The 25,063-nt window shown below is 64.0% G+C and overlaps 4 protein-coding genes across 18 annotated transcripts; 2 read left to right on the top strand and 2 right to left on the bottom strand.

Moving 5' to 3' along the window:
• Positions 1-1,329: 1,329 nt before the first annotated feature.
• RASSF7 (Ras association domain family member 7) lies at positions 1,330-9,255 on the bottom strand. Of its 6 annotated transcripts, none has more exons than XM_045558490.1 (8): positions 7,764-9,255; positions 7,541-7,614; positions 7,146-7,357; positions 3,171-3,301; positions 2,288-3,000; positions 2,009-2,131; positions 1,853-1,934; positions 1,330-1,778 (listed from the first exon to the last, which is right to left on the bottom strand). In XM_045558490.1, exons 1-8 carry the CDS (start codon positions 7,852-7,854, stop codon positions 1,747-1,749), a joined length of 1,458 nt encoding a protein of 485 aa, XP_045414446.1. In that variant the 5' UTR covers positions 7,855-9,255; the 3' UTR covers positions 1,330-1,746. The 6 variants fall into 6 exon arrangements, with proteins under 6 accessions (XP_045414446.1, XP_045414451.1, XP_045414448.1 ...); XM_045558495.1 differs by having other exon boundaries at positions 7,947-7,950; XM_045558492.1 differs by lacking the exons at positions 7,541-7,614; positions 7,764-9,255 and adding exons at positions 4,658-6,617; positions 6,771-6,909 and having other exon boundaries at positions 7,146-7,238.
• On the top strand, positions 4,187-7,451 carry LOC123642935 (lamin tail domain-containing protein 2-like). The gene is made up of 4 exons (XM_045558496.1): positions 4,187-5,985; positions 6,063-6,221; positions 6,560-6,656; positions 6,781-7,451. The coding sequence occupies exons 1-4, from the start codon at positions 5,636-5,638 to the stop codon at positions 7,147-7,149; spliced, it is 975 nt and encodes a 324-aa protein (XP_045414452.1). The 5' UTR covers positions 4,187-5,635; the 3' UTR covers positions 7,150-7,451.
• Positions 8,102-10,050, top strand: LOC123642936 (lamin tail domain-containing protein 2-like). Its single transcript, XM_045558497.1, has 7 exons — positions 8,102-8,368; positions 8,473-8,662; positions 8,740-8,859; positions 8,930-9,108; positions 9,376-9,491; positions 9,575-9,627; positions 9,820-10,050. The coding sequence occupies exons 1-7, from the start codon at positions 8,235-8,237 to the stop codon at positions 9,949-9,951; spliced, it is 924 nt and encodes a 307-aa protein (XP_045414453.1). The 5' UTR covers positions 8,102-8,234; the 3' UTR covers positions 9,952-10,050.
• On the bottom strand, positions 9,980-25,034 carry LRRC56 (leucine rich repeat containing 56). 10 transcript variants are annotated; one of them, XM_045558487.1, is made up of 14 exons: positions 23,867-24,565; positions 22,693-22,755; positions 22,224-22,297; positions 21,561-21,748; positions 20,332-20,419; positions 18,961-19,021; positions 14,331-14,427; positions 14,059-14,259; positions 13,323-13,494; positions 12,785-12,964; positions 12,635-12,699; positions 12,350-12,492; positions 12,004-12,122; positions 9,980-10,879 (listed from the first exon to the last, which is right to left on the bottom strand). In XM_045558487.1, exons 4-14 carry the CDS (start codon positions 21,735-21,737, stop codon positions 10,578-10,580), a joined length of 1,605 nt encoding a protein of 534 aa, XP_045414443.1. In that variant the 5' UTR covers positions 21,738-21,748; positions 22,224-22,297; positions 22,693-22,755; positions 23,867-24,565; the 3' UTR covers positions 9,980-10,577. The 10 variants fall into 10 exon arrangements, with proteins under 10 accessions (XP_045414443.1, XP_045414444.1, XP_045414445.1 ...); XM_045558488.1 differs by having other exon boundaries at positions 12,785-12,961; XM_045558489.1 differs by lacking the exons at positions 12,350-12,492; positions 13,323-13,494 and having other exon boundaries at positions 12,785-12,961; positions 23,867-24,564.
• Positions 25,035-25,063: the final 29 nt, after the last annotated feature.

The raw sequence follows: 25,063 nt of genomic DNA, 5'->3' as shown, positions 1-25,063 counted from the left end.
ACTTATTTCGGAAGATGAACCCATCCTAGGGTTTAGGCTGGTGCCCAGAGGTATGCCCAGCCCTCCCAAGTGCCAGGAAGTGGGGAAGCAAGTCCCCCCCACCGAGAGCACACCCAGCCCAATTGACCTTTGTGCTCAAGGCTCTGCCCCATGTGACCCTGTGCTTAGCCCTGTCTGGGGCCACAGGTCCAGGCTCCCAAGCACCTCCCAGGACAGGTGGCTGTGAGCCGGCCAGTGAGCTCAGGCAGGAATGTGGACAGGAGTGGGTTGGGCTGGGGGTTCTGGCCTGCAGACAGCAGGATCAGAAGCCTCCTCCTGCTGCTTGGCCTCTCCCATCCCCTTCTTCCTACTCAGCCAGGAATACTCAGTTCCAGTTGCTCCCCACAGTAGTGGGCTTCTGCTCAACTGGCCTCTCAGGAGTGCCTTCCCCCAGCACCCATGGGTGGCTTCCTTGCTCCTCCAGCTCAGTACTTCCATGTCCCCTATGGTCTGCCCCAGAGGAAATAGTAGCACCAGATCCAGCTTAGGGGCCACCCCAAGAGAAAGCTGAGTTCATCCTAAACTTGCCCACCCTTCAAACCCCACACAAAGTCCCCCGTGATCTAGGGCATCTCCATTCTCTGTCCCCCAATAACACCTATGGCTACACCCAAGCATCAGAGCCTCCCAGGTTCTGCTCATCACAAAGATTTCTTCTCCAACTCCAGCCATGGCCCAAGGAGCTAGGAATGTGTGGCCCATCCTGAGGACCAGGGCTCTGCAGGGGCTGGGCCCAGGCAGGGGCTGGGCTGGGATGTGGATGCCACCCTGCCCCAATTTCAAAGCTGCAGGCTTGCAGCAGAGGCTTCATGCCCACCTGGGGAGGCAGGGACAGCCCCTTCCCGCTGGTACCTAACACCCATCCTGGGCCTGCTGTGGGTGAAGCTCCCTGGGCCTGGCTGATCTAGGAATCTGGGACCCGCCCCCATGAGTTTAGCTCTCAGTAAACCTGACAGGCGGGTCTAGCTTGTCCTGGCATCCTCAGTTCCTGCTGCTGGTGGGGCACAGGCCAGGTGAGGGGGAAGAGGGGTCCAGACAGCGACCCACACCAGGGCTGAACCAGCTGGCACCACCAGGCTGGGGCCCTCAAAGGAGAGCCCCAGGGAGGGTGGGGCCCTGCAAGCCCCAGCCTTGGACCTTACTGAGCATGGGTCCCTGAGGGATGCCATTCTAAGGAGCCCCAGCTGTGGCCAGACCCGACCCGGGGCACTCCCCAGCACCCCCAGTGTGGATCGTCAAGTTCTAGACCCCACAGACCCCGCCCAGTTCAGCCTCAGCACACATGCAAGCTATTTTGGGCAGTTTATTGAGGTTTCAGTGTCAGGGTAGGGGAGGCGGCACACAGGTTCTTCCACGTACATACACACATACACACAGTCAAAGACACCTCCCACAGGCAAGCACATATCCATAGGTTGCGCCCACTATCCAAGCAGCTCCCATCCGCAACATGGAGTTATGGCCTTTGAGGCCTGGCAAGTTTTCTGGGGAGCTTTTCAGACTTGGAAGTCACTGGGATGATCCTCCCAGCACCCCTCAGGCCCCTGAAGCAGCAACCTCAGGGCTTCCCACTCCACAGGGGAGAAGCCTCTGTGACCACCCACGCTCCTTTCAGGGTCCAGGCTGGCTTGTCTCAGCTGTCCTCACTACTCTGTCACCAGAGCCTGGGGCTGGGCTGCCGTGGACACCACGCTGGGGCAGGAGCTGCTACCTCCAGGAATTCTGCCTCATGGGGGCAACTGTGGGGAGGACACAGGCTGAGTAGGCGCAGGCCAGAGAATGGAACGGGGTTAAGGGGAGGGGGCAGACGTACCCTCGGGGCTCAGACCAGGCTTGAGGGCAGAACTCAGAGGGGGTCCTGGCAGGGGCTCTTCTCTTCCTGGAGCCATAAGGTCCTGTGGGGAGGGCAGATCAGCTTGAAGTTGGGCCAGGGCTTCACCTCCCAGTCTCCCCCGAGAACTGCTCTAACCTGTGGGGGGGCCCCGTCGGGCCGTGGGGGGGGCGGTAGTGCAGCCCCCGTCTGCTGGATGAACTGCTGCAGGTTGCACTGACGGAGCTCACGGTTCAGCTCCTCGAGCTCCTGGGCCTGGGCCTGTGAGTACATGAGACCCTCAGGGGGCATGGCCAGGGGTTTCCGTGGCCCTTGTGCCCCACACAGAGCACTCTTCCTAGTCTGATCCCGTGACCAACCCCCAAATCTGTCCCATGTCAGGGGTGGGGAGCAGTCAGGGGATCAGCTCTGGCTCACCTGCAGGGCATGCTCTGCAGCCTCCAGAGCCCGGCTCACCAGGGCCAGGCTGCCTTGCAACTCTGCGCTGTGCCGCTCCTGGATAGCCAGGTCCTGGCGCAGGCGCTCGGTGGCAGATGCCGTGGGTGAGAGGGGTCCAGGGGCCTCTGCAGCCAGCTGCAGTGCGGCCTCCAGGGTGCGGGCCTGGGCGTCCAGGGCCTGCAGCCGGGCAGCATGCTCTGCAGTGGCCTCGCTCAGTGCTTGCAGACGAGCCTGCCCCTCTCGCTCTCGAGCCTGCTCCCGATGCAGCTCCTGCTCCCAGAAGGCCTCGTGGCCCAGCTCCTCTGCGTTCCTCTGCACCCTGAGCTCCAGGCCCTGCAGGTCTGCCCAGCAGCCTGGTGTGGGTGCAGTGGGGGCCACAAGCTCGGGTGGTGAAGGGCTGGGTGCCAGCCTGGGACACCTTGGGCTGCAGGTCAGTGCTTTGCGGGGCTCACGGCCTGGTGCTGTTCGTGGCTTTGAGGGGAGACTGGCACGAACTGGACAGCGCTCTGGGGGTGGGCAGCTGTCCGAGGAGGGTCTTCCAGCCAGGCTAGGCCCTGTGCGCCTCAAGACAAACTGCACATCATTGGCAAACTGTCCGCAGGTAGCCTGGGCGCCCACTGGACACTCCTGTGGCAGCAGCTGCCGCTCCTTCTCCCTCAGACGCTGCACAAGCACAAAGCGGCCCGTCTGGCCTGGGGGGAAAGGGGAGAGGATCACCTACGTGGCCCCACTTGGCTGGGGGAGCTGGGGAGTACAAGAGGGATGGGCACCAGCCCCACTCACCTTGTGGGAAAAATGGGGCTGGACCACTGGGCCCTCCCAGCTCTGCCTGTCCGGCCTGGCTAGCCAGCAGGGGACTCACCTATTGCCTGAGCTAGTGCAATGACCACTTCCTGGCAGGTGGTCTGCTCCGAGACGCCACAGACTACACGCTGGATGCCATCCACCCACACCTTCAGCTCCATGACCGTCAGCCCCAAGGGCATCCCGGTCCTGGGAAGAGGGCACAGGCCACAGGGTCAGGCCACAGAGTCGAAGCCTGGCCCCAGAAACAGTTCAGGGCTTCAGCCCCTCAGCGTGGGCCCCAGGCTCCCGCGCTCAGCTCCGCCCACAGGCCACGCGTTCCTGAGGTGGCCGGGAGGGCCGTGGTACAACCCTCCAGGGCACTTCGAGGCCCCCACCCCTCCCATCCCCGACCTCCAGCTCCTCCGCAGCGCCCCGCTCCCGGAACAGGGCGAATCATTAACCAGCCGGGACTTCCTGTTCCCCACCGGCTCAGAGCGCACCGCCTCCCCCGCGGGCGGCGGCCGGCTGCCGTCCTGGGCACCCCCTCGCGGGCCTCGCCGCCGGGCGTCCCCCGGGAGGCATCTTCCCGGGCCGCAGCCGAGACCCCTCCCGACCTCCCGCTCCCGACCTCCGCGCAGCCAGCGCGCAGCCCGTCCGTCCCGGCCCGCAGCCCCGGGCACCGCACGCGTCTTGTCCGCTCCCGCAGAACGCAGCGCGTCGGATCTGGCGCCAGCCGGAGCTCGGGAGGCTCGGGACCCGCGCGGCTCACCTGGGCGCTCGCCGGCCTCCGGGCCTGGGGCGCTTCGGCGCCGCCGCAACCTGCCACCCCCAGCGCCGCGGCGCGCCCCGGCCCCGTGCCCCCATTGGCCCGCAGCCTGCTCGCCCCGCCCCGCCGCGCCCCCATTAGCTCCCGGCGTGTGCCTCCCGCCCCCGCCCATTGGCTGCCTCCGCCCCGCCCCGCCCCGCCCCATTGGCTCGCCGCCGCGCCCCGCCCCCAGCAGTAGCCAGGTGAGGGCGGGGCCAGTGGGCGCGCCGGGGCGGGGCCGGCGGCGAGGGGGACGGGGCCGGCAATCGCCGGGGGCGGAGCCGGCGGCCGCAGAGGGCAGGGCCGGCGAGCTCGGGGGGCTCAGCCGGCGGCTCGCGGGGCGGAGACGGCGGCGCACCTCTTGGCCGAGCCTGCCAACCGCGTGGAAGTGAGTCGGTAGCCGCGGTCCGCAGGCGGCGCCTCGAGCAGGTGTCTGGCCCTGCTCCGAGGCCGACTTCCTCAGCAGCCTTCCAGGGTGACGGGTTCCCGCCCAGGGAGGGATCGCGGGGCTGGGGCCCCAACCCCCGAACTTCCCTGACCAGCCCGAGGGGCAGGGCCCGCGGCGGCAACCCCGGTGCGGAGGGCCGCCCAGACTGCCGGGACACACTCCCGGCTCTTTGCCTCAGGCTCCCCTCACCCCTCCTCCCAGGCGGGGTCCGGGGTCCTTCTGAGGTTTGGTCGCCCAAGCCAGGCCTCGCGCACAGGGAGGCAGCTTTAAGCCGCTCCTCCACCCTCCCTGCTGTCGCAGGTAGCAGGACCTGAGCCAGCTGGGCCGCCGGGGCGTTCAAGGCCTGTTCTGTCCCACTCAGATGCAGCTGAGGGCATGGGAGGTCCTCCTGCTGCCTGTCCCCTGTGCCTGCATGGGCGACCCCACAGAACCGAAAATCGCAGGTCTGAATGATGAATAGATGTAGGAGTCATGGGGGCGAAGGCTGGGGTGCTTGGGTCTTGTGAGTCAGGTCTGGCACGCACTTTTGTCCTGGGGCAGAGGGAGTAGTTGCCACGGTTATGGGAATGTCCCCAGGGCTCCCTGGGGGTGGCCCAGGTGGTGGTCAGAGGCTGTGGAGAGGGGCTGGGAAAGGTGAGGCTTCCAGCTTGCAGGTCAGGTGGGTGAGCGCCAGTCACTCGGGCACAGAGGCTGTGTGTGTGGGACCACTGCTGCTTAGGGTTCAGCACAGCCCTCAGCTTCTCACTGCTCCCTGCTGCCTCCCACCCTCACATCCATGCTGGGCGCACTCCAGGGCCACAGGCCCCCATACCCACCCATCGCCACCCTCAGACTGGGGAGGGGCTTCAGGCACCTCAGGGTTGAGGTTTTGGCCAGTCTGTGGCCCAGGGACCTGCTCAGCTAGCTGAGCAGTGGCTCAGCCTCTCCCCATTTCCTCCAGTCCAGGCTGGCTTGGAACTCACCCAGGGCCCTAGTCTGGGGTCTCCCTGGAGGCTCCTGGTAACAAATAGCCCCTCCCCTTCCAAGTGCTGGTAACCATGGCAACGGTATAAAGCCCTTCTCTCTCCAGGCCTGCTTGGAGCTCAGGCCTCAGGTGAGTGTTGGGAGTGGGGCCTTGGGTTGGCACCTCTGGGTCATTTGCTCTAGGTTAAGGGCAAGGGTAGTAGGGAGGACACAACAGGGAAACTTTCCCTGGTGGGTGACCTGCTGGCCTAGCCTGGTCAGAAACCCACAGGTGTGGACTCCCGTGTGACCACATGACCACAGCCTGGTGTCCTGTCAGGTAGACATGCCCACATATGGGCCTCCTCTGAGAGTGATGCCCTGTGAACTGGCAGTGCTGCCTGGATCTCTCCACCGTGTGCGTGTGTGTGTGTGGGGGGGCACCACGCAAGGAACACAGGGCAGACTCAGCCCCATCACCCCTCCCAGCTTCCCAGGAACACCAAGAATGGCCCTTGAGTCTGGCCAGGAGGCTGAGGGAGCCAAGGAGGAGGCACTCCCCTCCCTGGCAGATCGAGAGCCGGTCAGCGGAGACCTGGGGTCTCCAGCTGGGACACCTGCAGACCCCACAGTTCCCATGTGCCCACAGGACACTAAGCCCCACCCCACATGGGTGGTCTGTCCTGTCAACTTGCGGTAAGGAGGGGAGGGAAGGGTGGTCAGCCTCCTGGGCAGGGAGGCCTGGTCATGCAGCAGGGGTGCTGGTATTGCAGGTTGGCCCCAGAGTCCCTGGACCCCTGCACCCTCCGGCTGCTGTGGGGACAGCGAGAACTGGAAATCCAGGCCTTGCGGTGGGCAATCCAGAATGGCCAGAGTGCCCGGCACTGTCGCATCCTGCAGGAGGTGCTCGGCCTCCCCACCACTGCTGAGAGGTCAGCAGCAAAGCCCCCAGCCCAACCTGGCCCCTGTCCTGGCCCTAGCTCCTGGTTCCTCTCTGATCCCAACCCCAGCGTGAGCCTGAGCCTGAGCCAGGGCCTGAGCCTGGGTAAGTTAACATGCCCTGACCCTAACTCCAGCCCCAACTCTGCCCCTGCCCCCCGAGCGTGACCCCTGCCCAGAGCTGGCAGAGCCTGCCCTGGCCTTCAGTACTGTGTGCCCACAGGTCAAGATGACAGTGGAGCCCATCCTTGCCCCCTTCTTGGCCACTGATCTGCCCTCAGGAGCCCTTGCTTGACCCAGAGGCAGGCTGCTGAGATTGCCCCTCTCCCAGGAGTTCCTGCAGTCAGGAAAAGTTCCTGCAGAACCAGGTCCGGAAGCTGACCCTGGAGCTAAAAGAGCAGAAGGAACAGGCCCAGCGGGTGAGGCAGGTGGGGTAAAGGAGTTGGGCAGGGCACCGCTGGCTTGGGGTTAGCCAGGCTGGGGCCGGCCCGGGGTGGGGTCTGCAGAAGGCCCTGCGCCCCCCCAACCCATGCCCCCCCCACCTGGGAGCAGGAGAAGGAGGACCTGGAGGAGCGGCTGCTGCAGACCACCAACACGCTGCAGCAGCTGGAGGCCGAGCTGCAAACCTTCCAGAAATCTTGCCTCCTACGGCTGGCTCAGTCCTCATGGGTGGGCCGAATGCTGCGATCCCAGACTGGCAGTGTGGAGGTGAACCCACCCTTTTCTCCCTCCTGCCTCCCAACCCCCTCCATCCCTCCTTGGACCTCCCTTGGGCTGGGCAGCCAGCGTGTCCCCACTTGCATCAGGTGCCTCTGCTGGGGCACCCTAGCCTGCCTGGAGGCCTGCCCCCCATCACACTGCCTCTGGGACCCTGGCCTCTGGCAGGGAAGAATCATGTGGTCTGTGGGCACACCCACCTGACACACAGGGCTGGTGAGGTCAAAGGGGAGAGGTGCTTTGGGGGAGGGGTGCCCTTCCCCCCAGCCCCTGCCCACTGGCTTCCAGTCCACTCTTGCAGGTGGTGACGGCAGAGACCCTGATGGACTCCAGTGACTTCTCTGATGACCAGACCCCCCCTGCTGGGGAGGTGAGCTAGGCCTTCCACCAGTGTGGTCAGGGCTCTGGATCCCTACAGGAGGGGAGGGCCACGTGCCTGTTATTTCCTGGCCAGAGTTTCCGGCTGGAGGATGTGGACTGGAACAGCATTGCCCATCGGTACCCCAACCTCTTCACCAACATGGAATCCACTTCAGGGCACAAGTAACTGCACTGGGCAGGGACTCCCTAGGGGCCAGGGGAAGGGAGGACTTGCCTTGGCAGATGTAGACCACGTCCAAGTTGTCCCTGGACAAGTCACGTAAATCACCCATGCCTCAGTTCTCTGATCTGTAAAATGGGTTAGGGATGAAGGGAAAGGGGTCTGGGCACACGCCAGGGTGCCCCACTGCCCTGGGGAGGCTGGCGGGGGCAGGGCTAGGGGCTGGGAGCAGGAGCAGCCAGCCAGCAGATCATGGCCCACAGGCAGCCTCGGTTACCCCCACTGCTGGACACATGGAGCTCGGAGTCCCCTAGCAAGCCCACGGAGGGGTGCCACAAGAGGGTCGAGTGGAGCACCCTGCCCTGCATGGGCACCAGCAGCTCAGGGGGTGCAGACTCGGACTCCAGCAGCGGCCAGCTGGGTGTGCCTTTCCGTGTGCAGAAGGTGACAGGGCACCCACCCCAGTCGAGGAGCTTTGCTTCTGATCAGACCCAGGCTCATTTGAGGAACTTCAGCAGAGACTCGTCCTTGGGGCTGGAAGGTGGAGTAAAGCAGGTCTCCCCTGTGACCCTTCGCCCACCCTCCAGGTCTCCACCCAGAGTCCTGTAGAACTGTTCTTTGACTGGCAGGGTCCAGCCACCCCTCTGCCGGGGATCTGACCTGTGACCCTGCTCCCTTCCCAGGATGACCCGCAGGGGTTGCAGGTCTGCTCTGGCCTCGTGTGGGACATCCCCGTTGCACATACCATATGGGGATCCCCTCTCCTAAAGGACTCCTTTCCCTAGATTTGCAGAAAACCCACTCTGACCAGCCTAGCAAGACTGTCCTGGCGCCCGAGCCCAGCTCAGACCCCGACCAGCAGCGTTTCGGGCCTGGACCGAGGTGAGGGGGCGACCCCAGCCTGGTCTTCCTAGCGGGCCAGGAGTGTCAGCTGTTCTGGGGTGTGGACCGCGCATCTCGGCACAGCGCTCCCCTCCCTGCCCCAGCCTGACTGGCTGCCGCCTGAAGATCATGGAGGTTAGCCACCGAGAGAAGTTCGTTCGCATCCTCAACCAGTCTTCGGAGGACACGGCCGACCTGGGCGGCTTGGTGCTGAAGCAACTGGTGCGGGACTTCCCGGTGTGCACTTACCGCTTCCCGCCTGGCACGCTGCTGGCGCCGCAGCACCACATCACGGTGCGCCCCGCTCCCCCAGCTGGCGTGGCCCGCCCGCCAGCCCGGGCACCTCTCACCCGCCACCCTCGCCGTTCCAGGTTTGGGGCGAGGGTCCTGGCAGCGCCAAGCATCGGCCACGCCTGTCCTCGGGCCACCAGCGCGTGCACTTACGTGGGGACAGCTGCCGCGTGACGCTCCTCCTAAGCCCCGGGGGCGAGGTCAGTGCAGGCCCACCTGGGGGGGGCCTGGGTAGCCTGGGCGGTGAGCGCGACCCACTCGCCCTTGCAGATCCTCAGTGAGCACCAGGTTCCGCGCTGCGTGGCCCCAGTCTCGGAGACCTTTGCCGACAACACTGACCTGTCCATCGACTGCTTCCCGCTCTCTGATACGTGCGAGCAGCCGCACCGGCCTCGACCCCCGCGAAAGGCCCGGGTGCGGGGAGCCCGAGGCGGTCGCCGAAGGCCAGGGTGGGGACCCCGGGTCCCTCGGTCCCCGCCTCCTCTCCAGGCCCCACCCCGCCCCGGACTCCCTCCCTAGGCCTCCGCTCCGCCAGGACCGCTGCCCCGGCTCGGTGCTGTCCAGGACCACCATCTCCCCCCAGGTCCCGCCGGGCCGGTGCCCGCGCCCCAGTTGTCCGGGACGCCCCTCCCGCCCTCCTCCTCCCCATGCCCGGTATTGCCAGGACCGCCTTTCGTGGGCTGGCTGCGGCCCTCATGACGCCCTCGTCCCAGCAGGACGCGGGGCACCTTGCCACTTCTGAGCGCCCGCAAGTTCTTCCCCCCACGGAAGGTACCGGCGCCACCCGAGGGCGCAGAGCCCCGGACGCCGGAGCCGCTGCCCGCCATCCCGGGTGAGCGCGGAGACGCGGAGGGAGGCGCGGGCCGGCGGGGAGGCGCGGGCGGGACTGACCCACCCCACCACTGCCCCGCGCAGGGGACCCTGCCCCTGGCGAGGACCGCCAGGTCCGGAAGGAGACCAAGGTCCGGGTGAGTGAGCGCGCGGGGCTGCGGGCCACGGGGTGCTCCTCCCCGCCCCTCCCCACCCACCTGGGGTCTTCGCCCTGCCCCCTCCTGCCCCTCCCCACCCACCTGGGGTCTTTGCCCTGCCCCCTCCCGCCCCTCCCCACCCACCTGGGGTCTTCGCCCTGTCCCCTCCCGCCCCTCCTCTCCCGCCCCCAGGTGTGCCGGAAGAGGGTGGACCCCGGCTGCCCGATGGTGGCGCTGTCCGTGCAGACCACGGCCGAGAGCAGATACGGCTTCCGCTTCCTAAGCTGCCCGCCGGTCACCGCGGACAAGTGCCGGCGGGCCTAGGCGCGCGGGAGGCGCGGGAGGCGCGGGCTGGGCGGGCAGCGCTAGCTGCAAGCTTTATTGAACCAACGTTGCCCACAAAGTAAACTGCACTTAAGCACACCTGAGAGTCGGAAATGATTCGCTTGGTTTCTGGCCATCCCTACATGGGAACCCCACAAATCCCCTAAGGACCAAGTCCTGGCCGCACCCCGGGCGGTCTAAGGCAAGCACTTCGGAGTCAGGGGCAACTGGAGGGCCCTAAAGCAGAGGATGGACTCCCAGCCCCAGCGCGGGCCACCTGGGCCCTGGCCCAGCCCCAGCAGGGGGGATCTCAGGCCTGGCCCCAGGCCAGTCCTCCTGGGAAATCTTGGCCCCATGGAAGGGTGGGGATTGGACCCTCCCTACCCAGGCTAAAGCCAAGCCTGGGCCCTAACCTGGGCTCTGGCTCTGTGGTCCGTGGGGTCCTCTTCAGGGCCTGGTTCAGGCCCACCTCCTATCCCCCAACACAGCAGCCCAGATGCTCTGGTCTGTGAGGCCAGAGTCCCTTTGGGGCCACAGGACCACATGGGGGGCTCCTTGGCCCCAGTCCAGGCAAGCTTGGCAGTGAGGGTGGGGTGCACGTTAAGGGTGGGATTGAGTAATAGGGTTCAGGTGCCACCGGCACAGGAGGCCTGGGGGTCTTGCTGCTGGATCCGGGGGTCCGGTGCTGGCTTTGGGCCTGGACATCCCTGGGCTCCAGGGCTCAGGCCTGAGGCCACCTCCAGGGCTCTCAGGGCAGTCACTGCAGCTACCCCATGGCCCAGGCCAGGCCCCAGGCTGTCCAGGGCTCTGAGCTGACGCCCCCTGAACAGGTCTGCAGACCTCCAGGGGGAGCTGCTACCTGAATCAGGTGGCATTGGGCATTTGGGTAGGGAAGGAGTCAGGTGGAAGCTCAAGGTTCTGGAATGCTCTAGAAAGCAAAGACAGGGACAGCATGTCCTAAAGGCTGCCAGACAAAGGACTTGCCAGGTGGAGGGGGTCTGCAGCCTGGGGAGGTGGCGCTGCAGGCAGAAAGGGCTGCAGGGCCACTGTGGCTCCCTAACCCCAGCCCACTTCTGGACCAGGCAAAGAGGCCACAAGGCCTGCGCTCTGCCTTTGGGCCACCTGGGTCCTGTCCCTGAGGGCCTGCTCACAGGCTGGTGGCCCCTGGCCAGTTCCTAAACCTCTGATAGAGAGCGAGGCTCCACCAGCACAGGGCAGCTGGTCCTGGCCCTCCGGTGCCCACCTGGACTGGCATCTGGAGTAGGAGCCCGAGCCCCACCTCACCACCACTCTGGCCGCTCCTCCTCCTCCTGGCTGCCCTGCTGCAGCTGCCCTGCCTGCCCGCTCTCAGCCCCTGCAGCCCTTGTCCACTAGACAGCCAGCGCTACGCCCTCTGGACTCTCTGAGGGCCCGCTCCTCTCTCTGCCCCCTCCCCAGATACCAGCCAGCACGTGGAAGGGCAGGGGCTCGGCCTGCCGTATCCTGTCTGTCCTGCTGCCCCTGCTGCCCCACCCCAGGCTTGCCCACCAGGCCGGGCGAGGGCCCTCTCTGCCTTGCAGCTATGTTCAGTCTTGCACCAACGTCCTCCAGAGAGGGCTCTGCCTGCTTAATCCTATACCCCCAAGCCCAGACAGGTCCCGTCTTCAGGTGAGGGGGGGTGCCCTCCCTCCTTGGTCTAAAGTGGACCTGGCGGCCTCCCTCCACCTGGTGCCTGCCCCTGACAACTGCCCAGCGGGCACGTCCTGCTTGCTGGCACCCTGGCCTTGGCTTGCTCACACACCTGGCTTGTTCCCTTTTCTGGAATGCCCTGTCTCTCTGGTGTCCAGGCCAGGTGGTCTCCAGGTCCATGGCTCGGGGACGGGAGACCTGGGATTGCCTTCCCAGGTTGTGAACCCCTGACCCCCAGGGGAGCACCTTTCTGTCAGCCCCTCTCAGAGCCAGCTGAGGAAGGGGGGCCAGGCTGACTCCTGCCGGTCTGAGGTGGGGGCCCTGCATTGCAGAGGGATGTGGGGTCACTCTCAGGCACTGGGGTCGGGCGGGCAGGCTTAGTACCTGAGGCCAGGCTCTGGGGGCTGCAGGGAGTCTTGGGCTCAGCCTGGTCGTCTTGCTCTTCAGGGGCCCTTCGTGGGCCCCAGGGGGCTGTGGCCCCTTCCTGCTGGGACCCCAGGTGCCTATAGGAGAGGGGTCAGGGTGGGGGGAGGAGAAGCTGCAGCTCTGACCCTTCTTGGAACCAATCCCATATGAGTGAGGGACCCTAGGAGGGCCCACCAGCCTTAGGCTCCCACGACCAACTCCTCTGGCCATCCTAGGGACCAGCGATAGCTCAGCCAAGGCACCCCTAGTCCCAATCCCCTGACACCAGACAGGACACACAGGGCGGGGGAGCAGGGGCACCCACCCTAGGCCCAGCTCCCGCCAGGCCCAAAGCCTGGCCAAGTCCAGAAGGTCACAGCTGTCTGCAGGGTCAGGCCTTAAGGTAGAGGTGCTAGTGGCCAGATCTCCTGGCCTGCGTGGGGGCAGCTGCTCCGGGGGCACCCAGGCCTGAGGAGGAAGAGGATGGCTTGGAACCCCCAACCCTGGAATGGCTACAGGGCAGATGCTGTCAGGGCAGGAGCCCTGGGCCCTGGCCTGCCATGGGGGCTGGAGCCCGGGCCTACTTCGGGGGGTGGCAGGGAGGGCATACCTGGCACTGGTGCCTACGCTCCCGCAGGCCTTTGGTGGGGTTCCCGCAGAGGACTTGGCCAGCACCTGAGGAAGACGGTGTGGCTGGGCCTGGGTTGGGGTCAAGGGGCTACAGGGTCAGCTTCAGGCGCGGGGAGGGGGGGTCAGTTACCATGAGTGAGATTGCTGGCGTTGTCTGCCGGGGCTGGGTCCTCAGGAAGCAGGCCTTGAGGCAAGGGGCCCCCAGGGACCAGCAGGGAGAAGGGCCAGGGCCTGGGGGCCCGGGGCTGGGTCTCAGGCAGGGACAGCTCGGGGTCGAGTCTCTGCATGGGGGCTCCGCGGAGACAATCTGCCGGAGGGTCAGAATCAGAGGTCACCGATCCCACCCCAGACTGTCCACAGACCAGGGCCTGGACACCCAAGCTGTGTACCCCAAGGCTGGCCTGTGACGTCCCTTCCTTCCAGAGTGACCCTCGTGTTCAGAGCCTCCTTACCCCCGGGCGCTGCTTACAGGGACAGTGTCCTGGCCTGGGGGCGACGGGCACAGCTCTGCAGACCACGGGTTAAGGCTGGAGACCAGTGAGAGATGTGGCCCCCTCACCTCTGAAAGGCCTGGGGGCTGGGGTGGTGATCTCTCCCCGGGGGCTGGGTGGAGACCTCCTCTGCAGTGGGGTGGGGGTGGGCGGGCTCAGCGGGAGCTGCCGGCCTACCCAGCCAGGGGAGGACGCTGCCCTTCTGGATGGCCTCCTTCACCACAAGCCAGTCCTGGGTCAGCGTCAGGGTGGCGGGCGGGCCTGGGCGCGTGGCTGGCACCTCGTCTAGCACCTGCAGCTGGGGCACAAGCTTCTTCACCTCTGCCCTGTAGTTATAGTCCCTGGGCGCCTGCAGAGTGGAGGGTAAGGGATGGCGTGCCCGGGGCTCCCTCCCCCAGGCCCACCCTGGGGGAGGGCGGGGGGAGGCCTGTGCAGGGGCGTGTGGGTCCGTGTGCTGCACAGGGGCCTGGAGCGTGCCTGTGTGCCAGCCCCGAGCAGGGCACGCGCAGGCCTGTGATGCTGCATGTGAGTGCATTCCCACATAGGGTGTGTACAGGCCTGCAGGGGCTGGAGGTGGTTTTGGACAGGGCATTCACAGGCATGTCTGTATGTGTGTGCACATGTGTACGTGATTCTGTGGGTTGCACGTGGCACATGTGTCGACCTCACGGGGTGCATGCCTGGGCAGAGGGACGTGGCATGTGTGCATGCAGCCCCGTGGGGGTGGTGGGCTGGCCCAGGAGGACGTGCTGGCAGTCAGACATCCAAAGACAGAAAGGAGGAACTCACGGTGAACAAGCCACAGGGCACAAGTGGGCACAGAGGTCCCCGGCCCGTGGGAGGGCCCAGGGGCCAGAGCCACAGGTGTCTCCCCATCCTGTGCGCCTGCTGGCTGGGTGCTCAGAACACACACCTTGTTGGAGGGGTCAGGGGCCGGCCGCAGGCACACCAGGTTCCCCTCCAGGGTGAGCGTGGCCAGCCGTGGGCACAGCTGCAGGTAGCGCACCTGCCCCAGGTCCTCCACACTGTTGCCCTCCAGGTCCAGCACCTCCAGCTGCTCCAGCAGGCACAGCGGGCTTAGGTCGGAGATGTTGTTGTAGGAGACGTAGAGTTCCTGGGAGGCAAGGGCCTCTCAGCCTGGGCCCAGCCCGGCCCAGCCCCCCAGCCCAGGGCGGCCAGACCCACCTTCAGTGCTGGGAAGGAGCCGATGCCATCCAGGTCATTCAGGCCGCAGCGAGCCAGCCATAGCACCTGCAGGCGGCCCAGAGAGGTGCCCAGGTCTCTGCAGAAGGCAGGGTATGGAGGTCAGTGCGGGGCTGGGGGGAGGCCTCTGCCAAGCCCTGAGCCCAGCCACCACCGGCACACAGCTGCCTCCAGGTGCAGGTCCCATGGTGGCCTCTAGGCTGAGAAGGGCTCTCTGCCTTTTCCTCCCCGCTGCGCCTCCCGGCCTCTGGCATGGGGAGAATGCTCTCCACCTTTGCCACCCCCTTGGAGGGCCTGGCCTGGGAGCCGCCCTCTGGCTCTGCAGGTGTCACAGCGTCTGTCACTGTGCTGTCGAGGCGTGCTGGGCAATCCGCTTGGCAGTGCGCATCTGACAGCCTGGAAGCCTGAGCCACGGGGACGCTGGCGTGGAGGCGCTTGGTGGGGGGGTCAGGCAGTGAGCCGGCTGGTTTGGCGGGGCTGGTAGCTGGAGCTGGCGGTGGATCTGGGCAGCTTGACATCCCTGTGTGCAGGGACGTGTTGATCCTGCTGGGCCCACCGTGTCTCTCCCGTGTGACCCCGCTGCAGCCACACCGACCCCCGCGGGTCCCTGAAGCACACAACGTGCACTGCCACGCCTGGGGCCTGCGCTTGCTGTGCGGGCTGCCTGTCTGTCAGACGCCGCCACGCTTGTTCCCGCGCTTCCTCCTAGTGAAAACACACGCAGCTTCAGGCTTTCCACGAGCAGCCACAGGTCTCTCCAGGGCTGGGCAACTCGCTCACGTCCGTCTCCAGGCTGAGAACCCCTCGGCTCCCGTCCCGTCCGCTCTGCAGCCCGTCCGTTGAGGTTTTACGTTTCATTCCAGCCTCATCCCCACCTCTGCTTCAGTCTGTCCTTCCGATACGCAGATTCGATGTTTACCCCAGTCTGCTGCCTTACATGGCTTTTTCGGCCATCTCTTAATTGCCTGGAATTGACGTGCAGCGATTTCTCCCAGAGCAGCTAAAGGAAACCCCTTGATCTCCAGCTCACTCTGCGCTTAGGCAGCCATCCGGCTGGGTGTGAAGTTCTTGGTTAAGCCTCACTCTCGCCTAGCTGTGCAGGCATTGTTTACTGTCTTCTCCCGCCCAGTGTTTCTGTCAAGTCTGAGGAGAGCTTCACTTTTTTTGTCCTTAAAAGACAACTTGACAGCCTGAGCAAGAGCGAGACCCCGTCTCTGCTAAAAAAAAATAGAAAGAAATTATCTGGCCAACTAAAATATATATAGAAAAAATTAGCCAGGCATGGTGGCACATGTTTGTAGTCCCAGCTACCCAGGAGGCTGAGGCAGTAGGATCGCTGAAGCCCAGGAGTCTGAGGTTGCTGTGAGCGAGGCTGACGCCACGGCACTCACTCTAGCCTGGGCAACAGAGTGAGACTCTGTCTCAAAAAAAAAAAAAAAAAAAGACAACTTGAGAGCCGGGCCTGGTGGCACGGGCCTGCAGTCCCAGCTACTCGGGAGGCTGAGGCAGGAGGATCACTTGAGCCTCGGAGTTTGAGGCCGCAGTGAGCTGTGATGATGCCCCTGCACTCCAGCCAGGGCCACAGAGTGAGACCCTGTCACTAAAAAAATAAAATAAAAAACAAAACCCAACAAACCATTGTAAAAACTCAAGTGCAGGAATTTGGACGTGTTCAGAAACAGCCAGGTCAGTTTGGGAAAACGACGGTGAGTATGAGGGAATCAGATACGAACACGCGTGGCAGAACTGAGCAGGCGCAGACAGGGCTGGTGCGAAGCGGACCTGCTGCAGGGAGGGGGCTCGTGCACATATGCATAGGCACGCGGGGGCCTGGCGAGCCACAGAGACCTGACCCTTGTTGGTGGGGAAGTGACGGCAGGCTCGGTCACTGTGTGGCAGAAAGTAAACCCAGGTCCCACCCTCGTGTGCCAATCAAAGGTGACTTGGCAGGTAGGTTGGGCTGGAGGCCTGACAGGTCAGAAGTGACACCGTAAAGCAAATAGAAGAAAAGGGAGAATATCCCTGTGGCCTGGGGGTGTGGACCAGCTTCCTAAACAACACCCAAAGTGTCAGCGGGCACTGACGGACTGAGACCAAAACGAAGGGTCTGTTTAGGTGAAGGACACCTGAGGTGGACAGGAGGAGACCGAGCAGAGAGTCTCGCAACGTCTAAAAGGCACCCAGAATATACGAAGAACTCCTGGAAATCAGAAAGGACAGGATCCCCCGAAAAATGAGCACAGGTTGTACGGTACGAGGCTCGACATCCCTGGTAACAAGAGAGATGCGGGCAGTTGAGTTGTACGGGACTTGCCCATTCAACTATGTGAACAGTTGCCAGATTAGAGTGATTTTCTGCGCTGGAGGCCTGGCCCAAGGGGTCGGAGGCACTCTCACCCTGGGATGCACTCTGACCCTCGGTGCCTTCTCCCGCTGAGCCAGGGGGTGCTGGAACTCCAGCCCGCGGGCTAGGACGTTTCTCTTCACATCAGTGATGTCTTCAGGGGCCCAGTTCTCTCGGCTTTTGATGCACTGACAGCCACCACGTCAAAATGATCTCCCAGCCTTCATGATACTGCCTGAGATTTTAATATATTTAATAGCTCTGTGATAAGCTAAGGAGTTTACTGGATTGTCCCGTTTAATTAGATAGTTTCCTTTGACAAATTTTTGTTCATTTTCAACCCACGGAGGTTTGTAAACATCATTTGCCCAAATCTCGGGATTCAATAACAGAAAGAACTTAAAAATTCTTTACATCTTTTGCTGTCAGTTACTAAAAACTGAATATGCTTTTATAAAATTTATGATCTAATCATCTTCCCTTGGAAGTATTTTGTTTTGTTATAAATAGCGCATCATATTTCTTACTTTTTTTATTTTTTATTTTTGAGACAGAGTCTCACTCTGTTGCCCGGGCTAGAGTGAGTGCCGTGGCGTCAGCCTAGCTCACAGCAACCTCAGACTCCTGGGCTTCAGCGATCCTACTGCCTCAGCCTCCCGGTAGCTGGGACTACAGGCATGCATCACCATGCCCGGCTAATTTTTTGTATATATATTTTAGTTGGCCAGATAATTTCTTTCTATTTTTTTAGTAGAGACGGGGTCTTGCTCTTGCTCAGGCTGGTCTCGAACTCCTGACCTTGAGCGATCCTCCCACCTCGGCCTCCCAGAGTGCTAGGATTACAGGCGTGAGCCACCGCGCCCGGCCCATATTTCTTACTTTTATAATTACTTCTCTTTTATATTTTAATTCTTAATTTATATGGTTTTTATATACTTTTATTGTTCTCTGGGCTAATTTGTTGGCCTTAACAATGGAAGTTTCTCCCCTTGGTGAAGTTAAAGAAAGTACAGTCGCTTCTGTTAGAAGGTCACGTGTCACCTTGTGTCCACAGGGTGCACCTTCTCTGTGCTGGTCCTGTGGCTGTCCCGGGGCCAGCGCATCTCCCCATGGTCTTTACTTCCACTTCCAGATCTTCATGTTTTATGAAATCCTCGTGATGTTTGTTGGATAAACAGAAGCATAAATAAGGAAAATCACGAGAACATTTAAGGTGAGGTTGCTTGACGAATACCCTCATCCTCACCTGGAAATAACCGGATACGGCACGTGGAGCCCAATTCAAACAGCTGGGGAACTTGCTAGAATTTTGACCCGACTTCCCCTGCCTTACACTGCCAGGCCTGGGCCACAGAAAATCATCGGTGTTTCCATGAAACCCACTTTTCTCAAACCCCACAACAAAGTCTGATCGTCCTTCAGCTTTGTTCTTTCCAGTCCGATGAGAGAAACAAAAACCATTAACCTGCTCCAGTGTTGAACATTGTCTCTTAAGTTAATTATTAAGATGATCTGGCACGACAGCACCGAGCCTTCTCAGCAGTGAATCCGTTTCAGGAGACTCCAGTTTTACACGGCGTCCGGGGTTGGCCTCTGTTCCGTAGGGAGGTTCAGCTTGGAGGTGGTGCCCACCTGTTCCTCTCGCCGGGGGGGCACCTGCCCGGCCCCCCAGCTTCCAGGCCTCACGGGGCAGCCCACAGCCTGGGCTGCAGTGAGAGGTGCAGGGACGCCAGGAGCCCCCTGAGCCTTGGCTGGTCTTGGAGTGTCCACCGGAGACCCCTCCCCGGTTGGGGTCTCTTTGCCAGAGGTCAGTGAGCCCCTTTCAGTCTCGGCGGCCACACAACCTGGTGGCCTGGCCCTGACCCCACCTCTGGGTGATGCGCGTTACCTGCAGCAGGTGCCTCCCACTGATGGGCGGGACAAGAGGGGCAGGTGCTGAGTCAGGCTGCTTGGGGGTGGGGAGGCGGTAGGGCGGAGGCCAGAGGCTTCAGGACACCAGGTCAGGACGGCCTGAGGCCCAGGCTGGCCCAGGACCTCATCCTCTCAACAAAGCCCCACCCAGCAGGGAGCCCGCCCCAGCGAGACACCCCCCATACCTGGGAGGGAATCCACGCCTGCCTGACCATCCCACCCGCCCTCCACAGGGTCACGTGGGTCAGGCCAGACTCCCCCAGGGGCAGCCAGCAGGATGCCATGGAGCTCTCTGGGCCCTAGGGACCCTCACCCCACACGCGGAGCACTCCCCTTCACCCCACCTGGAGCACTCACCTGAGGGAGCCCAGGCGGCTGCCGTTCAGCTTCAGCTGGTTCAGGTTGGGCAGGTGCACCCCTGTGGGCCGCAGCGGGGAGGGGGCTTCATTCACACCCTCCCCAGGCCTCAGTGCCCCTTGGCCCCTGTTGCTCGCGGGGCAGCCTCTGGGGAGAAGCCTCTCTCCACAGCAGGGCAGTACCGCAGGGACTGGGTGGCTCCCTGGGCTGCTGCAGGGGCCACCGATGGGCCTGGTTCTGCAGGGCCCTCACGGCCACACGCCACACGTCTGCAGCCCAGCCCAAATGAAGCAGGGTGTGGAAGGGGCACCGAGCGGCAGGGCAGCACAGGCTGTCCCTGAAGCCCGTGAGGCCACTGGACTGCACGTGTCAGCTTGAAGGGGGGAGCAGGCTGGCTGCGTGGGGCCCCCTTGGGCCTGAAGCCTGGACCCTGCCCCTGAGCTGCATCCCATGAGCACCGCAGGCACCCTGTCCCTGGGCTGCATGGGTGCCAAGTCACTGGAACACACCAGCCAGTGTCTCTGTGTGGCCCCAAGCCCCAGGGAAAGGCTCTGAGTTCTGAGTCCTTTGAAGGTCGGGGCACTGCCCTACGAGACAGAGTCCCTGGACAGGGAAAGGAAGAGGCACAGGCGGCTGTGGGGTGAGGTGGCCCGGGGACCAGGCCTGACGGGAAGGGCTCAAGTGACCTCATGGGTGCACAGAGTGGCCAAACTAAGTGGTCAAGGACTTAACAGCAATTGCAAAACAGAAAACAAGACCAACCAAGATGGCCTGTTTAACCTCACTCGTAATCAGAGAAATACAAACAGCCCACAATGACCCTGGACAGGAAGGATCCTCCCTGCCGCAAAGGACACCGGCGGGACAGTTGGTGAAATTGGAATGAGGCCAGCGGCACGGGCACGTCCTGCGTTGGTGTAGTGTCCTGACTTGGACGGTGGCACTGAGTGTTTGGGAGAACGTCTGCCCTCTCGGGAAAGACACGATGACATGTCAGTGCACAGAGGGCCTTATGTCTGCAACTCTCGAGTAGCTCAGGAAGTAACAGTTGTCGAGAGGGAGAGAGAGAGAGAGAGAGAGAGAGAGAGGGAGAGGGAACGATGGTGACGTGGCAGTCGTGCCTGACGCCGTCGGGTGAAGGGGCCTTGGAGCCCTTTGCACTGTTCTACAGTGTTTCTGTACGTTCAAAACTATTTCAAAACAAGTTTCGGGAGCACCGCATTCTGAGATGTCACGTTCAGGGGTCAACTGTAAGGAAACAGACACAGGGCCCTGGGACATGCAGACAGTACTCTCTCTAGAACTAGAAAGACGCGGGTTGTTCCACAGGGGCCTGGGGGTGGCAGTGGCGGGGTGTGGGTGGGGGCTCACCGAAGTTCCCCAGGCTGCCCTCACGGGTGTCCACACACATCTCCAGCACCCGCACCAGCTGCAGGTCGTCCACCCGGGCCAGGGCCTGCTGCAGAAACCAGCCGGGGGTCAGCCCTGGGCCCGGCCGTCAACCCTCCCGGGCAGGTCCGGCCTCCATGGGAGCAGGGGATGGAGGATTCCCTGCCTCATCCACCTGGTGGACCCTGAGTGCATGGGACATGAGCAGAGGTTGTGGCTGTGCTTGGTTGGTGGGGCCATTGCCAAAGAAGGACCTGCCCTGGGTCATGGAGCAGACCCATTATGCCCGGAACCTAGAGCCAGCCCCGTGGGCAGCGCTGAGCCCGCAGGACTGAGGAGGACAGGCACACGCATGCAGCAACCCACGGCGTGAAGCCTGCTGCTCTGTTTGCCTGCCCGGGCCTCCCGGAAAAATCCTCCGGCATGTGTGAAATGCAAACATTTTCTCCCGGGATCCACCCCCCACCTCCCCATCAGCAGAAACTTAGCTGGGCCATGCGAGCAAAGTGGCTGGTGGGGCCATTCACTTGGAGGGAGGGCCTGGGCAGTACGGGTACCCGACGGGGTCCTCTCCCCCAGAGCGGCCAAGGGTGGGCAGGCAGGGCCCTGACTCGGGAGGTGCAGGGTTGTCCCGGGTGGGAACCTGCAGTCAAGATGTCTCTGTAGCACCTTCTGGGCCGCAGGGTCGGGGTGGGGGGAACAGGAGCTCCCTCAGCAGATTTGGGAGAAAGCCCTCGCCTGCAGCCCAGACATGGTCAGCGCCAACCGAGTACAGCCCAGCCCCACCTTGGCCCAAGGGCCTAGTGAGTTGGTGGGGGGCATAGGGGCACAGGAGCCCCTGGCCCAGGGAGGGGCTGGATCCAGACCCTGCTGGTGGGAGGCACATGGGGGGGCCCTGCAGGCCTGGGCTCCTTCCTCACTGGAGGTTTCCTTCCTCCCCCCCGCACTTGGTGCTTCCGTGGCCCTAAGCCTCCATGGTGGGCACCCTGCAGAGAAGGGCCTCTCTCTGTCTGAGGACCGTGTGCTCAGCAGACACTTGTGGCATCCTGGCCTGGCTCAATCCTGTCTGTGCCCAAATGCCTGGGGACATCTGTGCCCTCAAGAACCTGGGGCTGCTGGTGCTTTGGGGCCTGGCCTGAGGGTGGCCCCGAGGACACCAGGTGTGGTGGGGACCGAGGACAGACTGGACGTCACTCCTCACAGGCACTTACCAGCCGGGCAGGGGACAGGTAGTGCTCCACCAGCTGTTCTCTGCGGCTGCCCCCATGGCTGCCCAGGCCCTTGCTTTGCGGGCAGGGGTTGCGCAGGCCCTGCCAGCTCAGCTCCCGTACCCGGATGCTGGCCGTGCTTGGCCGAGGCCCCCGGGATCTGTCCCAGGCTGGGTCCATTCAAGACTAACCTGCCGGCAGAGGCAGAGGACAAAGGTTCTGAGCATTTGCTCCTCCTCTGATCTGCGGCCCAGCCATGACCCTGGCCCAGCCCTCAGCCTGCAGGTCCCTGCACACAGCAGCAGGCTGCTGGGACCCACCCCTGAGCCCAGAGAAGGCTCCTGGCCTGGCCTGGCCTGATGGTGCCCTTGTCCGCTTAGCTCAGCCCGGAGGGCCTCATGGCCCCCACAGCCTTGGCTGGGACCCCTCTGCCTGGGCAGGATACCTCTCCGGGTTTCTCCTCATCCGTCAGCAGTGCTGGCTGTAGGCCTCCTCCTCTGAGGCCCATGAGGGCTGGGAGCTGGGGGTGCTGGGTTGGCCACCTGCAGTGACCAGTAGCAAGCTGCCGCTGGTGGGCTCCCTGGGTGTGGGTCCTTCTCCACCCGATGGTCTCTGAGCCTAGCAAACCCCAGGTACTCCCACCCCTGCACCAGCTGAGCCCCTCACCTGCAGGCAACTGCCTTCTCCTGCTGTGGGTCAAACATCTGGGCAAAGAGGCAGCATGTGTCCCCAGGTGGCACCTGCAAGAGAGAGTCAAGTTGGCCTCCTGGCCAGGTCACTGTGCCCAGGGTCACCTGGGACAGGCCAGGCTGAGGTCACAGCACCCAGAAGTGAGCAAGTACAACAGTGGGTGGTGGGGGGCTGTCCTTCTGGGGCCTGACCATCCTGACTAGGGACTCAGCCCAGCTGACGAGGAAGGAGACAGAGCCAGGTATGTGTCTGATGCTGGGTCCCTCCGGGTCCCCCTTGGTGCTCACCCAAAGCCTACTTCCCTGTCTTTGAAAGGGGTCTGGGCTTTGCCATTCCTACCACCTCCATGGACCTGGCCTCTCTGGCACCTGTGTCCCTCCAGAGCCCCTCCCTAGGCCCCTGGAGGTTGTCCAGTGTGTCCCTGGGCCACCTGCAACAGGCTCACCTGGTGTTGGTCCTTAAAGACAAAGATGTTTGCACCTGGCCCTGGACTCTGGCATCATGATCCCTGGGGGTAGAGCCACAAGTCTGCGCGGAACATCCAGCACCCTCCTCCCCAGCTCCCCCTCCTTCATCCTTAGGCTGGGCCCCTGCCCCCCTCCCTCCTGCACCCCCTCCCTTCCCAGGTCTCTTTTCCAGATCAGACTGAGCCTCTTCCACGGCCCCCCGGGTCTCACACGTGTGGGGTTGAGCACGTGCCTCGCCCCACCAGGTGTGGGCTGCGTGTGAGCAGGGCTCGGTTGCGAGAGGGGCGCTAAAATATCTGCTGAAGGCGCCCTGGAATGTAGCAAATGCACATGTCACCACTTAGAGCATTCGGGCCACGCTGGGCCAAGGGAGCATCAGCTGAGTTTGATGGAGGTGGTGACGGGGAGTGATGGCCCCTGGACAAGCCACTTGAGACCTGTGCCTGCTCCGGAAAGTGACCCATGCATGGGGACCAAAGGAAGTTAAGGCCCAAGGTAAAGTCTTGCGGAGTTTCCAGCCAAGGTCTCCCGTGCTGCTCACCTTTCTCCAACCAGTCCAAGGCCCCCAGCCTCACCAGAGAACCCCCCCCACGGTGTCCCCCAGGAAGGGGCTGGCCACTTCCACCCCAGGCCTGCCAACCTCAGAGGGGGTGTGAGCTGGTTCGGGTGACAGGTAACCCCTGGATGTCCATCCCCCTGGCCCCCCTAGCCCTGCCCGAGAGCAGCTGGCCCAAGGTCCTGCCCAGAGCTGGGCCTACAACATCCCAGTGGTCTGAGCGCAAAGGCCCTGGGGTCCAAGGACCTGGGGTTGGAGGCTGCGTGCACCACAGCCCCCATCAGACCCCCCCCAGACACTGCCCTTGGGGTCCACAGCCTGGCCTGGGCCCATCTGCACACTGCACGGCTCTGCTCCCACCTGGAATGCCCTGCCTTTGTTTCGCCCAGGAGCAGGGCTTAGGCCTCTCCCAGACTCAGCCCCTGAGAGCAGGGCGGGGTTGTAGGCCGGGTCTCCAGGGGGCCAGACCTGACACTTGGGGCCAGTTCTGGCTTCCCACTGGCTCCGCCACTCAGTCCCCGCGCCGGCCCAGGTCACCCCGCACGAGGGAGAGGTTGAGGCCTGCGGCCCAACCCGAGGGTGCGCTCGGCCCTCACCTGCGGGTGTGGCCCGGGGTCCGCCCGGGTCCGGCCCTGGGGACTGCACCGTCGCCTGGCGCTCTCTCGGACGCAGGGCTGTTCTTCCGGCCGCGTGGATGCGGGCCCGAGTGCCATGGCAACGTAGGCGGGGCCTTATTTGAACGCCCAAATATTCATAAGCTTGGGACATTCCACCTGGCGGGGCTGAGCCACGCCCCTTGGTTACGGTTGCGAGGGAGGGAAGCGGGGGGGGGGTGTCCCGGCGCCCGCGGCAGGGGAAGGGCGCGCGGGGTCGTGAATCACGTGCCGCTTGTCCCCGCGACTCGGGTGCTTCCCGCGGGGGCCCGCGGACGCAGCGCAGTTTTCTGGGTGGGAGTGTCGCCCGGGACCCGCGCCTGCGGCAGCGACCTCCACCCGGGCAGCGCAGGCCGCGAAGTGCAGCCTGACGCCCGGCGGGTCGCAGCGCCTGCCCGGGAGCACAACCAGCTGTGCCCGCCTCGTGGCCGCCCGAGCCAGCTGCGAGCGGGACGCGGCGACGGGACCGGCACCGGGCCAACGGCGGACCGAGCCCGGCCGCCGCGCGCTTCTCTGAACGGGGGCTGCATTCGCGCCACTCTGGCGTCTGGGACGTTTGCGACGCGCCTTTGCGAGGGCGGGGGGACAGACTTGCGTGTTCGCGCTCGGCCGGGTGCGGCTTCCACCTCAACCGCAGGCTGGACCAGCGGGCCAGTTTGCCCACCGGGCCACGCCGAGCGGCCGGGTCGGAACCTGGGTCCGGAGGAGCGGGGCAGTTTGCCCATCGGGCCACGCCGAGCGGCGGGCCGGATCCTCCGTCCGGGAGCAGCGTGCGGGGTGGCCTGGCCCGCCGCCCGAGCTGGGGGAGCTAGGGGAGGGGCCGCAGGCTGCGCGCGGGCTGGGGAGCGAGGAGCGGGGCCGAGGGCGCCCAGCACTACCCGCCGCCCGGGACCCCGCCGGAACTGCAGGGCGTCTGGGGTGCGGTGCCTGGGTACCGTCCCGGGCCAGGCCGCTCCGCCTGCGCTACTCCTGCGGGGAACGGGGGGCAGCAGGGCGGCCGGCCCCGGCAGCCACCTGGGGGCCTGCAACTCCCGGCGTCTGGCCCGCGACCCAGCGGACCCTCCGCTATCCGCGGCCCCCAGGCGGGGGCGTCCGCGGAGGGCTGCGCTGCGCAACCCCGCCCGGGAAGGCCGGGGGCGC

This window comes from Lemur catta, chromosome 7 (assembly GCF_020740605.2).
Source record: "Lemur catta isolate mLemCat1 chromosome 7, mLemCat1.pri, whole genome shotgun sequence".
Taxonomy (NCBI): Eukaryota; Metazoa; Chordata; class Mammalia; order Primates; family Lemuridae; genus Lemur; species Lemur catta.
Note: the sequence above shows the minus strand (reverse complement) of the source record. Positions and strands in the feature narration are given on the sequence as shown.

What these genes read in the sequence shown, in the direction of transcription:
- LOC123642936 (XM_045558497.1), top strand. Translation starts at nt 8,235, where the DNA reads ATGGGGATCCCCTCTCCTAAAGGACTCCTTTCCCTAGATTTGCAGAAA. An exon ending in CGTTTCGGGCCTGGACCGAG is followed by an intron (nt 8,369 to 8,472) that starts GTGAGGGGGCGA and finishes TCCCTGCCCCAG; the next exon opens with CCTGACTGGCTGCCGCCTGA. An exon ending in GCCGCTGCCCGCCATCCCGG is followed by an intron (nt 9,492 to 9,574) that starts GTGAGCGCGGAG and finishes TGCCCCGCGCAG; the next exon opens with GGGACCCTGCCCCTGGCGAG.
- LRRC56 (XM_045558481.1), bottom strand. Translation starts at nt 21,737, where the DNA reads ATGGACCCAGCCTGGGACAGATCCCGGGGGCCTCGGCCAAGCACGGCC. An exon ending in GGGCAGCCTGGGGAACTTCG is followed by an intron (nt 19,022 to 20,331) that starts GTGAGCCCCCAC and finishes TGCGGCCCACAG; the next exon opens with GGGTGCACCTGCCCAACCTG. An exon ending in CGCCAGCAATCTCACTCATG is followed by an intron (nt 12,123 to 12,784) that starts GTAACTGACCCC and finishes CCTCTCCTATAG; the next exon opens with GCACCTGGGGTCCCAGCAGG.
- RASSF7 (XM_045558490.1), bottom strand. Translation starts at nt 7,854, where the DNA reads ATGCAGGGCAGGGTGCTCCACTCGACCCTCTTGTGGCACCCCTCCGTG. An exon ending in CCATGTGTCCAGCAGTGGGG is followed by an intron (nt 7,615 to 7,763) that starts GTAACCGAGGCT and finishes CCCATTTTACAG; the next exon opens with ATCAGAGAACTGAGGCATGG. An exon ending in TGCACTAGCTCAGGCAATAG is followed by an intron (nt 3,001 to 3,170) that starts GTGAGTCCCCTG and finishes CTTTCCCCCCAG; the next exon opens with GCCAGACGGGCCGCTTTGTG.
- LOC123642935 (XM_045558496.1), top strand. Translation starts at nt 5,636, where the DNA reads ATGCCCACATATGGGCCTCCTCTGAGAGTGATGCCCTGTGAACTGGCA. An exon ending in GTCTGTCCTGTCAACTTGCG is followed by an intron (nt 5,986 to 6,062) that starts GTAAGGAGGGGA and finishes CTGGTATTGCAG; the next exon opens with GTTGGCCCCAGAGTCCCTGG. An exon ending in CTCCCCACCACTGCTGAGAG is followed by an intron (nt 6,222 to 6,559) that starts GTCAGCAGCAAA and finishes CCCCTCTCCCAG; the next exon opens with GAGTTCCTGCAGTCAGGAAA.